We start from the raw sequence: 13885 nt of genomic DNA on the forward strand, positions 1-13885 counted from the left end.
CGGGTGTGGCTCTTTGGCTTAAACTCATCGGTATGCTCCAGTGACGCGAGTTCAAATCCCCATGTAGTAAATCGATGCGCATGGTTTATGGGTGATTGTGCGCATCCATAGGGATTAGTCCCGGCCTAAAATGGCGTGGGGATACCCTGTCATAAAAAAATGTGTAGAATATTATGTTTTTTTTTCTTTTGCTTGCAAGGTAAGAGTCAGAATTGAGCGAATTGAACCCTACCAAACAGGACCAGGACTAACTTTCCACACCACCTTAAAGCCCCAATTGGGTTAAAAGCTCTAGTGAATGAGCTCAACATATGTAGAAGATAATGTTGAAACTTCTTTTTTTTTGTAGCTGCATTTGACTGCATTCAGGTTGCGGAGTTCAGTTATGATACATTCCATTGTCTTAGGGCGTCTGTATCTTGTATCAAATGTCATTCTGTAAGTTGCGTAACTTCTCAATTCAATGAGCACTTTAGCTCATTTTTTGCCACAATTTGGTTCCAGAATTTCCCGATCTTCTCATAGAAGAACCTACTTTAACTACTTGTTTCTCTCAAGTTTGTCATCTCATTCCCTGTAACGTTTAATCTGTCAACTCAATTATCACTTCTCTTATTTCATCGCTTTTTGATGCAGATGAAAGTAATGGTCATCATTGACTGGGTTCTTCAAGAATGGTTGCCGATGAAAGTATACCACCTTCGATCCAACCCATAGTTAGCAAAACGTGATACGGCAAAAACACGGGACTGCAAAAATTTGAGTTTAATGCGTTACTGGTTAAAAAAACGTAGTAAAAAAATGGAAATTTTATCATTTAAAAAATATTGTGGGGTTAAAATTGGGAATTTGGCCAAAAAAACGTGTTTAAACGTTTGCTTAAAAAAACGGAGTTTTAATCGGGCACACCAATAAAACGCGTTTTTGTTTTGGAAAAAAAAAAAAAAAAACGTCGTTTAGAACGGAGTTTTGCTGATTATGATCCAACCATACTATGAAACTTAGCTTTACCCTTCCTTTTCAAGACTTATACAATACTCTGGCCAAAGAAAGGTGGCTTTACAGGTGGTGCCATTCATTTTTTGGGCCCTGTCTAGGTAGGCTGTGCTAAAAAAATGGGTGTTGGATGATCCTAAATCTTTTCTTTGTGGGTTGGTAAGCTAGGATTGAATCTATGAACTCGAGGTTCACATGATCCTAAACCCTTCAGTTGAGAAGCTTTGTGGCCTCTATTCACTTTGATGAAAACTCTTAAACTGAAGCGTTTAGAATCTGGAGTTGGAACTCTGCTACCCACATTTTCCTATTCTACATGAAATAGATCAAATAAATTAAGAAATGATATATCCATTCCTCTTCTCGTTTTATAAATTTATAGTTTTGTAATTAGAAGTGGGCATATTTGGATGTATGGTCTCTACCTTTTTAGAAAAAACTTTCCCCCTAAAATAAGTTTTCCACTAGTTGGTTAACTTATTTACTCGAGATTTTTTATTCCTGGGTTTAAGTTTTCTCCTAGAAAAAGAAAACAGGGAATCAAGTTGGAAGGGGTGGGGGGTATTATCGCTCCCTTGGATACCACATGTTCACATCATGGAGACTAATTTGAACATGTTGTGGTTGCTATTTACTTATGCTCTCTTCTTATATTTACTTCTTTTATATTGCATGACATTTTCTTATCGAGGAAATGCATATAAGGTATTCGATATCTGTTGTTGTTCCCTGTGTACTTCCAGTCATTTCCAAATAACATTTTGCAACTGTAAAATGTCTTTTTCTCCTTCAATTTCAAAGATCAAAACTTACCAATCACATCATTTCCACCTCTTTTGCAAGTTATTTTCAAGGAAAAAAACAAACAAACAAACACAAGGAATGAGAAAGCAGGGAGAGGGGGGGAATATCATTTCCCTACAACAATTTCCAACTTTAAAGTTTAAACGCCTTTTTCTCCTTTAATTTCTAATATCAAAACATACATGTCACATGCATGACTTTATTTCGTTTTCAAAAACAAAAAAGGTTTATAAGCCTATACAACATTCACAGCAAACACTGTGCGAACGTTGTGAAAGCCATCAGACCATGTCACTGACCCGTATCCATATCCCTTCTTCGCACCCTTGCCGGAAAATGTCACCGTGAAAGACGCTTTTTTCAAAGTCGGCGAGAAAATGAGCCGCTCCGGCCGCACCTTCACTGTCAATCCGGAAGGGGCGTACATGTGGGCCACGTACGTAGAATTAATGGGCCCCACATTGGTTAGGGTCCTAGTGACCATCCGGGCGGCCCCTTGTCCATTAAGATTGCTAATGGAGATGGATGGGTAATTGAGGGTGGCAATGAGGTCCTCCGAAGAGTTGGCCGGGCAGCTAAAGTTGCTGCCCGAGACTGACCTTATGAGCTTCTCGTTATAGCCGTAGTAACAGAGGAAATAGAGATAGTCTTTTGTTGTGGTTTCATAAACTAGGCCTGGGTTAAGGGCCCCGAATGGGCTTATTTCTCCTGAGCCCATTTCGTGTGGGCTTGAATACATGGCTGAGCTATTTGTTAAGGGCTTTCCAATGTTGCTTGATACTGTGGCTGCATAAATGACAAAAAAATTGGTAAGATTAGTAGATGAAGCCCATTATTAGGGTTGGCAACAATCTGGGTCCATTGGCTAATCGGGTCCATAACTAACCTTCTACTAGGACCAAACCCGGGTTCAGGCTATTCATATTTTAGTTAAAGCTTGGATGGTGTCTACCCATTTGAAATTTACATTCCAGTACCCACCATATTATGATGTGGCATTGTTGTATTGCATATAGAAGGTAGATCCATGTCATCTTGTGGTGGGGCCCATCACCCATCAATGGAAATTTGCTTTCCTATTTATAACAAGGCTAATCATAACTGCACCCCTTGTTTTAACCATGTCCTCCTCGAGTGTTTTTGTGACATTTTTTCATAGTTATAAAATCACTAGATGGGTATGGCCTTAGTAAATAAAGGGTTAGATTTATCATTTCCCATTTAACATTCCAATTAGATCATCCTCTTCATACCATTCGTATGGTGCATGCAACAGAGTATAGTTGAGGATTGGTTCAGTACACATCATGTCACAGATATTATTTCACTAGAGACACAATGATAGCTAGGAAGACTACTCCAATGTCAATGATATTTGCACCCCCTTTTATTTTTCTTTCCTTGAAAATGACTTCATTTTCAGGAAAAGTGAAACAAAAGAAGATGAACTACCAAAAAAAACTCAAATACATTACGAAGCCACTAAAATTTCTTCAGTAGATGAAATTTGCATTTTCTTGTTTGGATAATCTTCTTAAGCCAAAATAAACCTTTGTTCATTCCAACCAGCCCAAATGTTCTAATATATACTATTAATTTTGGGGGATTAATATCCCTTTCAAAATCAAGAACCTAGCTTTCTTCAAAACTTAGAAATTAATATACTACAAAAAATAAAAGATTGCTATAAAAATGGCAATGCCAAAATTTCTATACCACGTGCGGCCCGTAAGAAACCGGAAAATAAAATTACGACAGAATAATTTACCTGTCGTAATAAGGGCTGACTTGATCATGGAAGAAGTCCAATTTGGATGCACCGATTTTACCAATGCGGCCCCACCCGTGACATGTGGGCAAGCCATAGATGTTCCTGATTTGATGATAAAGCTCGACGGTTTCACCCCCACGTGAATTTCCCCTGATTCAGTCGCCGGAATTGCCGCGGCTAGTATGCCAACTCCGGGAGCCATTACATCGGGCTGTCAAATAGAATGTGTTTTGAGATTGTATATAAAGTGTTCTGTTCTATGTACGTAAATGCATATATAAAACCAGAATTCTTATGCATGGTGTAAAATTACAGGCCCTGCACCTTCAAAACATGGTGTAAAACGGGGTCCACTCTAATGCATAGGTTTGGATGGAGATGGTGGACCCTACATTATCAATAACATTAAGGGTAAAATGGTGGCTACACCCTATGCATGGGTCTGGGTAAAGATAGTGGGCCCCACCCACCAAAACTTGAGGTGTAAAACGTTGGCCCATTCCATCAATATCTTGAGATTTAAAACGGTAGACCACAGCCTATGCATGGGTTTGATTCGATATGGTAGGCCAACCAAATTAAAACATGAGGTGTAGAATGGTAGGCCCCACCCTGTTTATGACTACTCTTTTCACACTACAAGGGGGTGACCCAGAGAAGAAAATGAGGCGCATATATCATTTCCCATATAAAATATGCTGTGTATGTAAACATGCATTTATCTACATATGTGTGCTGTTTTCAGAATTGTATTTCATCAAGTAGTGTGTCTCAAAGGATAAGTCAAATTAAATTGGTTTTGGTCCTACTGTTTTTTAGAAAAAAGGTGGGTATGAGTATATTTTTGATTAGGGGAGTGATAAATCGACTCCCCATGTGTCTTTCTCTCTCCTCTGGGTTAGAGAGAGAGAAAGAGGAGAGAGCTAGACACATGGGGAGTCGATTTATCATTTTGGGGGGTCGATTTATCACTTGCCTTCAATTATCTTAATGCTCTACAGTCCGTTTGGTTGCATTAGAAAAGAACATGGAAAGTGAATTATTGACCGCCAAGTTGCTTGATCCATCCAAATTTTTTCACCCACTTCTTTTTTTTTTTTATGGATAAAGTGATTTGACAATCGAAAAAAGCATCAAATACCAACTTTCCATGTTCTTTCCTAGAAAAGTGTTCCACTCGTGACCATGTTAATGTAGACTGTAAAATGGACCCCGCGTAAAGTTAAATCTCGGGTGTATACGAAATTTACCTTTTAAAAAATTATGTACATACTAATCGGCACAATAATTAACGGGAAGTGATATTTACGCCTCTTTTGATCACTAGGGACACTCAGCGCCAGTGTACGGGGCAATCAAACCCATTAGATTTTTCTGAAGTCAAGTACATTAGCCCCCTTTTAGTCATTGATACACTGGCGCTGGGTGTCCCTAGTGATCAAAAGGGGTGTAAATATCACTTCCCTAATTAACATATTCTTGGAATTGAGCCTCTAACTCAATGGTCAAGGATGTCGGAGGTTCAATCCCAGCTTACCAACCCAAAAAAGAGAAAGTAACATATTCCATAGGCTTATAGAAAATCAATCTAAACTATACATTTGGCTTTATGAGGGATCCTGCATGTTTGGATGAACGTGTGTATATGTATGTATGTATACGAAGGCGAAAAAATGCACCTTGAGAATGGTTTCTGTGAGCCCTCCAGGACCTCGGGATGAGAAATAAGCTACAACCGGTGCTGGTTTGAACTTCTCTATATCATAGGATGGAAGAATTGTGGCCGTTGGATTCCTGTTTTCAAGGTGAAACAATTTTAAGCCTTCCCCACCGATCGGTGTACAGTAGCAAAATCAATAAAGAAATATCTTAAATTGCGCATTGTGTTTTGGTCCTAATGCAACTGTGCACTTCAAGGTCTAATTTGAGCCTTAGGATTCATCTCCACGGGAGGAAATACATCATTTTATCATTTTTACTTCGGACTGGCTAGGCAATTTATCGGAAAGCGATTTCACGGCCGAGTTTTGCACCAGAGAACCCCGCCTCAGATGAATTAAATGAATGAGACAAAATCTAGCAAAAATTGAGTGGATGTTCTCTCATGCAAAAGTCAGCCGTAAAATGGCTTTCCGCCAAATTGGCTAGATTACATAATAAAGAGGGGCTTAATTATAATTTTTAACTTTTAAATTACAGATGGTTTGTATGGGCTTTTTTACAAGAGAATTTATATGGTGCCCGGCCGTGAAGTCAAGTGTGGGCGGTACAGCCCATGATATTTGATCCAACAGCAGACCACTTTTTAAGAGTATGCTGTTGGATCAAATATTCAAATATCAATTGAGTACTTTTATCATGCCGCCTACACTTGACTTCGCGTCGGTATAATTTCTCTTTTTACAAAAGCCCCTAAAAATACAAAAAATATCATCAAATTAATTGATTAATTATTCTTCTTTTTATTTCGCAAAAAGAACACACTTACTTTGTAGAGTTTATGTATTTAAGTATCTGACTTCCAACAACTTCCCCAACTTCTGAGAAAGGAAATAAACCAGAATCAAATGGCACCCCTTTCTCGAGCTCGTCAATAAGAATCAACCCTTTTACTCGAGCATTTTCTGCAACTAATTTCTTTACACGCCTTGAAACCGTCGAATCACTGTCCAAACAAACTACAATTTTCCCAGCCGTCTTTTCGGCATCTAATGATCCGGGGTAGCAGTTGCTATATTTCAATCACAATGACACAAATGAGAGAAAAAAAATATCTCAAAATAATAATAATAATAATAATAAGGGAGATGATTTTTTTGCCCCGGTAGGATTATGCGCCCCCCTTTTCACGTGAATTGTGGTAGACTTTAACGCTTTTCGAGGTCAAATCGCGTGACAAGGGGGTGCAGAAAGGGTGAAAAAATCATCGCCCTAATAATAATAATAATAATAATAATAATAGGGAGGTGATTTATTCGACCCGTTTTCTTCCCGTGCCACCCTCTTAGTCTATTTATGACGCTCTTTTTACATTATGAGGGGATGGCCCAGGGAAGAAAAGGGGGCAAATATTTTATTTAACAACAACAACAACTAGATGAGGAGGATGATGATGATAATATAAAAAACAATAGAGCAATGATAGATACAAGTGGATCCAATCAAGAGCCTTTTGTTTGGCTCTTTATGCAAGGGCTCCCTTGTATCTCATTCCTCAAAACAATATGATACCATATATATACTAGTAACTAGTAATGGGAGGATTACCTTGCCTCTGACAGAGGAGTGGATTTTGCAGCAGCTCCAGTTCCAAAAACAAGGGGGTAAAATTTTGAGCGAGTTAGGTTGGAGAAGTTTATTGCAGATCCCTTGGAGAGAAAAAAAAGAAATTTTTTTACACAAGAACCTATAAATTCTTCAAAAAAACTTGACTTCACGCTCTAAGACACTACAGTAACATTACCATCTATAATAAAATGGAATTGCTGAAAGAAAGAATAATTTTAAGCAATAATTACTATGATATTGATAATAGCAATGAATATTGTCGCCATTTTACCTTGAAGGCATATCCATTGCCAAGAAGTATATTAGATTGGAAGTCTCTATCAATATTAGAAGCCGCAACTGTGAGGATCCATGGAGCTGCATTGACCACAGTAAAAGGATCCGGCCCATCATTCCCACCTGAGCAAACCACTAGGACCCCGTTCTGGCTAGCGTGAAATGCTCCAATGGATATGGGATCATTTAGGAAATCAGATTGGAAAATTGGGCTAATCCCTATAGAAATTGAGATTATGTCCACCCCATCTTTGATAGCATCATCAATGGCCTTCAATAATGTGGAGCCAGAACAACCTTCTAGTGAGCAGGCCTTGTACATTGCCAGCCTGCTTGAAGGGGACCCACCCCTTGCGGTCCCACGTCCTAGCCCGTAATAGCTAGCATTGTGGACTAAGGTTCCAGCCGCGGTAGATGCGGTGTGGGTCCCGTGGCCAACAGTATCCCTTGGTGAGCCAATGGATTTTGTTTTATGGCCCTTGGCATTGCTAGATTGTCGTGGGATGGAGTTGTCTTGGATGTCATAGTATCTTGCCCCTATTAATTTCCTGCAAACATGGCAAATGTGGGGTTTATTTAAAAACATACAAAAAGTATAGCAGGATTTCTTTTTGGTTCCGTTTCTTCGGATGTAAAATTAGTATAAAACAAATTGCACACCTTTTTTGGGCAGTGATAAATCGACCCCCATATATCTTAAATCGACCCCTCTCTCGGAGGAGAGAGATAGACACATAGGGGGTCCGATTTAAGATATATGGGGCTCGATTTATCACTTCCCCTATTTTATCACTAAAAATGGGTGTAAAATTTGCTTCATGCCAAACTTACGTTGAAAGAAACAGAGCAAAAGGTTATACCAAAATAGGGGTATGATTGTTATTGGGAAATGATAAATGCGCCCCTTTTCATCACTTGGGACACCTAGCAGCAGTAGTGTATCAATGACTACATAGGGATCAGCATTCATCATTTCCCTTGTTATTTTACAAAAGAAACAGGAGTACTTTTTTTCCCCTATGATTATGAAGTAAAATTTAACATACGACTCTATGTATAGAGAGAGGGTTGTTGGAAACATCCCTAACAAGCATGTCTCCACAGCATGCATATCTATGGGCGCCACCATTGGATATGCTTTGTAGGATTTTCCTAAAAGTGTTTCTCGGTCCCATCAAATTAATTAAGGGTTGTATCTAGGGGTGTAAACGGATTGAATTCGGAGTGGATATGGCTATATCCGAATTCGATTACAGTTTACACCATCCGAATTCGGATTCGGATTCGACGGATATTTAATATCTATTACCGAATTCGTATCCGCCGGATATTGTTCGAATTCGGATATTATCCGTATCCATTTATCCGGTAAATTCAAACATTTTATTGCAGCACTTTATCTTTTTTCTCCTTCTTACTCAATGAATTTTCCAAACCCTAAAACTAGACCTCTACATTCTCTTCAAAAAATAAACTCTCAAACCCTAAAATATATGAGATCCTCTTCTTCCTTTTAAAACAAAGGCAGAGAGAGAGGGAGGCGGTGGGGATGGTTGATAGAGTTGGTAGTGGTCTTTGGATTTTTCCTTTTTTTTTGTGTATGATGGAATGGGTTTGGGCTATTTTTGTTTTTTTTTTTCTAAAAAGAAAATTCACTTTTCTTTTAGAAACAAAAGATAGTGTGTCATTACTAAAAATAAACATTAATGATATTATTAATAATAAATAAAAAGGATTTACTTCTCGGATTCGGATGTTAAACGGATCGGATATACCATTTACCAGATTTGCATCCGCTATGAGCCGGATATCTCATAAACGAATTCGGATAATATCCGCTTGAAACGGATTCGGATAATATTCGCTTTAAACGGATTCGGATGCGGACGGTAATCAAATTTCCGAATATCCATTTACACCCCTAGTTGTATCTATTCCCCACATGAGATACTCCGATGAACCCACATCATCTCAGTTCCACCCATTTAGAGAATGATCCAAAAGATCCAGAGTCTCTTGACATTTACTGATAGTTGCTTGTAGAATTGTAGCCAATTGGGTTTGTTAACATTTATTGATAGTTTCTTCTTGAATTGTAGCCACCAGTCAGAGGTGTAAATAATATATAGGGGTGCCAATATAAAAACGGGGGAGTAAAGATATCATTGATCACCTGTTACAATCAGATTTTCTGAAATCAGACCCTTCCATGCAAATTCCTTTCCATTTAGAAGGGATTTCCCCCATTCCTGCATCTCCAAAACTTGGAGATTCTGGCCAAATTCCTGTATCAATTAAATATAAACCATTAGAAAAATGACAATAGTTTAATTAAAATCTCATATGTAGATGGAAATCTAAGAAAATAATTAGGGCTACAAAAAAATTCGACAAATAATCCTTGAATTGTTCGATGACGTAATGAATAAGACAAGGAAGAATCAAGTAGACATGAGACCCAAAGAATCTAGAGGCCCCACAAATTTCACATGTTAGGCTGTGGGTCCCAACAACCAGTTGGTCACCGAAAGGAATGGCAAGAGGCACAAAATCGTCGGCTTTAATGAAGCACATGAAAAGCCTATGATGCAACCATGTAAAGGTTAGGATCATTGGGTACTTTGTGTCGCCCTCGGCGTACGTTAGATTTCTACTTTGCTTTGTTCCGCAGATCTAAGCCAGAAGTGTTAGTCGACAATTGGTGGGACCAACAAGTTGATCACTTAGATATGGGAAATTGATATATATATTCCCCACCTGTATTTTTAATTTAGACAGCCCACTCCAGTGTAAAAGAGTAGTCATAAACATGGTTTCAAATTTCGGTTTCGGGGATGCATTTCGGTCCTCACCGAAACTGGAATTTCAGCCAAAAATTTGAAATTTCGGCCGAAATCCAATACACCAATTAAAAATAATATTATATTTAAAACCAAATTTCAGTCCAGGAAAATGTTATATAATTAAAAAAATCAAGAATTTTGGGTCGAAAATTTTCAAAATTTCGGATGAAATAAAGCAGCGTTTCGGGTATTCCCAATTTCGGTCCGAAATTTCAGATTTCGGTCGAAATTTAAAACTATGGTTATAAATACACTAGGAGGGCTGTCCCAAGTGGAAAACGGGGAGAATATATCACTTCTCTAGATATGTAGGGCAGCTGCGGAAACACAACCGTTGCAAACGGCGCACGTTAGACTTTGACTATGTTTTACTGAAGTAAACGATTTATATTTTCTCCATAAATATATTAGAAATGGAAAAAAAGAAAAGAAAAGAAAAAGACTCACCCGTGTCAACAATTCCAATTATGACATCACCGGATTCTTTAATATATTTGTGCTTCAATGGGATTCCGTTGGAATCAGTTTCCAGGAATTCCCATGAACGAGTTGTATGGAGTTGGAGAATTGGGTCCGGAAAAACTGATACAATTCCAGGATGGCCTGCATCCAAAAAAAAAAAAAAAAAAAAGCCTCATAAACTGAATAATGGGCATTTGCTAACTTGCACCATGGATTGTAGCACAAAGTTAGAAGGGCAAAATAATTATTTTCCTTCGCCCCCTTTTCTTTCCCAGGCCACTCCTCCAGTGTATTTATTGCTGCTCTTTTTACACTAAAGGGGGTGGCTGGGGAAGAGAAGGGGACAAATATATCATTTCTTAAAATAGGAGAATTATTATTATTACCGGATAATATAGCAGCTTCCTTCTCTGTAAGCATGGCAGAGAACCCATTGAAAGCATGACTGTAACTATGGATTAGAGATAGTCTTTCACTCTCCTCACTGTAAATTCAAGAAAAACAAAAACAGCAAAAACCCAGGTGTTAACATTGCTGTATTTATTGGTTTTGTTCTTCTATCTAATCAATTTTAATTATATGTTAAAGAAAGAACCTTGGAACGATGGAGGATAGTCTTTGCAAGTAAGATGCTTCTAATTCTCCTTCTGTATTACTATTAAAAGAACTCCCCATGTAAACAACATAAGCCTGCAATTTTATTTTATTTTACAAAAAATAAGAAATCGCAGAGTTGTTAGAATTTCAAAATTTTTCATAACATTGATTAGAGAGATTAAAGGAAGATGTTAATTTTGAAAGAGGAGTTGCATTAATGCAGATCAAACCCACTAAGAATCAGGGATTGATTCCAAATTTTAATTGCAGTTAGTTTTAAATTCAATTCTAAAACAGATGGTAGACCCAATTCAAAGAGTTAGACAATGCATGTTATGATGCTTTCTAAACAAGATAATCCAATCATTTTATGGGGCACAAGATTTTGAAACTTGGGTTAGATGAAACCCATATTTTCATACCTTTGGAGTCTGATTTGAAGTGCCATGGAAGATAAGACATGAGAAAGTGAGAAAGACTACTTGCAGGAGACTGGCCACAGAAAAATACATGATGGAAAGAGCTCAACTGAAATGGGTTGTGAGAAGGACAGAACTTGGATGAAGGATTTGCTATTGGAATACCCATTTGTAGTGGAGTTTCAAGACAAGCTTTTTACAACAAGAGAATTTGATTCATGGAGAGTAAAAGCATCTGTGATACTGTAAAGCTCTTTCTTATGAGATGCTTAAGTACAAACTTTTCTTTATTTATTTTTAAAATTAAATTAAAATTTTTCTTTCCTACCTTTTTGTGTTTATTCATTTACATTGGCTCTAGTTTGTGGTGTAATGTACAAATTTTTCTTTTTTATTTTTTGGAGGCCCAATCATCATTTTTAATGTAATTAGAGATGTTCCCTTGATTTGCTTTCCTTGAATAATTCAAAGAAGGGGAAAAAAAAGAAAAAGAAACAGGCCCTTAATTTTTTTGAAAAATATTGGCAGAAATCCCTTATTTTATTTGTATTATGCTTTATGAAGAGTCGTGAATTTATCTACCAAGATTATTTCATTTTCAACCATTTTGAAGTAGTTTGAAAATCTCTGTAGTTTCTCTAATAACAAAAATACAATACATTTTTAGTTTTTTTTTTTCAAATAAAACAGAAGGACCATATTTTTGCAAAGTAATTTCCCTTGAGTCAAAAGGTGAATGATATATACTATGATTTTTGTTATTATTTTGAGTCAAAAGGTGAATGATAGTGTGATTTAGAGGTTCATTAGTCAATATAATAGAGGGGATTTACATATTCCTATTTCTAATAGAAATGGTAATAATAAATATATCTTGGTTGCATGGGCATACTGTTATTCTTTTCTTTTTTAATAATATCTTCCTATCATTTTCTTCCTTATAATAATGCATGGAAGTTTGGATACTCATAAGTCAAAAAGTTACTGTTATTATATCAGAAGAAAAGTTACATTTCAATCAACCCAAGAATATTTATTTCTGCATTATTAATTTTTTAAAAATTATTCCATATAGACTTGAAATGCAAGTAAACATCTCTTTTGGATATAAGTAAAGAAGAATCAGCTCCACAAGCTTCACTGTCCCCATGTGCATTTTCCTTTTCTTTTCTCTCATCTCTTTCATTTTCTTCTTCCCTCATCTTTATTTTTCTTTTGTATTCTTTATTGTTCTTTCGGTTTCTTGTTTGAGGTGGGGTCGTGTTGTTATGAAGTAGCTTTTGAAAAATGATGAAGACAAGGTGTGTGGACTCGAATTTGGAGATCTAAATTTGGGAAAAGGTGAAGGCGTCAACCACACTCATCAATGCGATCAATGACTTGAAGGAAACTTCCAATAGAATATAATCCTCCTTAGTCCTTTAGTCATTGTTAGCAATCTATCTTCATTTCTCCCTTTTAATCATTCTCTCTCTCTGAAACACACAATACCCATATTCCCATGCTTCTTATAGCTTGATATACACATAGTTCACCCCTTGATAGAAGTAATTCACAGAGAGGGCTTCACTTTACATTGTGATGACCCAAAGATCAACTGTTCTAATTCTTTTAACAAAACCCCTTATCACTTTGAAGTCTTCCATGGAAAACAAAACCCAATCACACAGGTTACCGATAAAACTGTGGAATACACATTATGTTTAGAATAAACTAGAGGAAAAATAAATAGAATAAAGCAAATTAAATGGGATATTTTAGTAAACTGTAAAGTTTCCTAACCGAAATTTCAAGGAGTACCTACTTGTGTCTTTCATGAGAAATTCTAATTCATGAAGTATATATTTCAACCTCACCTTGGATGGTTCACTCCTCAAATATTGCAACGATCTGTTCATTCTAAATGTCTGGTCAAGATCAATACAAAAGCATTACAAAGCATAAACATACAACAATCCAGATTAAATGGCCTTAAAAAAAACCCACTGAAGACATGGCTAAAATAGTTGATGGTTGGCTAATGAATGGGTAGTTGCAGTGCCATTGTCAAAATAATAATTTGGCACGCCCATCTCTTGCGATGCCTTCAATCTAGAGGTTGTACATATGCATGAGATTAGGGCGTGTTCTTAAACTATTCTGATTTTTTTTTATGTAGAATTAATAAAAATGAATGATGACATTTGTCAAAACAAGGCTCATTCCACCCATTTCTCTGAATCCTAAAATTCTGAGTAGCTAAAACTGCTTAATTCTGTTAGACATTTTCCAAATTTTGGAGTTTCTAAAGTCGTCGTATTTCCATGATTTAGACTTTCTAAATCATAGAATTCCACGTTCAGAGTTGCTAAACGTGTGTGTGGCCTTCCATTTTAGCAACCTTTCATTAAAATAAGTTGAACTCTTGAATTTGGAAGCGTTTTGGAAGG

General features: G+C 36.9%; 1 protein-coding gene across 1 annotated transcript; it reads right to left on the reverse strand.

The window, feature by feature from the left end:
• Nucleotides 1-1931: 1931 nt before the first annotated feature.
• Nucleotides 1932-11628, reverse strand: LOC143887478 (CO(2)-response secreted protease-like). The gene is made up of 11 exons (XM_077391556.1): nucleotides 11460-11628; nucleotides 11036-11130; nucleotides 10827-10924; nucleotides 10426-10581; nucleotides 9309-9420; nucleotides 7131-7683; nucleotides 6839-6939; nucleotides 6060-6302; nucleotides 5251-5365; nucleotides 3569-3782; nucleotides 1932-2586 (listed from the first exon to the last, which is right to left on the reverse strand). The coding sequence occupies exons 1-11, from the start codon at nucleotides 11547-11549 to the stop codon at nucleotides 2036-2038; spliced, it is 2328 nt and encodes a 775-aa protein (XP_077247671.1). The 5' UTR covers nucleotides 11550-11628; the 3' UTR covers nucleotides 1932-2035.
• Between the last annotated feature and the right edge of the window lie 2257 nt (nucleotides 11629-13885).

The sequence above is a fragment of the Tasmannia lanceolata genome, unplaced genomic scaffold (genome assembly GCF_043159265.1).
Source record: "Tasmannia lanceolata isolate RefF3 unplaced genomic scaffold, GAP_Taslan_0.1 ptg000012l, whole genome shotgun sequence".
Lineage (NCBI taxonomy): Eukaryota > Viridiplantae > Streptophyta > Magnoliopsida > Canellales > Winteraceae > Tasmannia > Tasmannia lanceolata.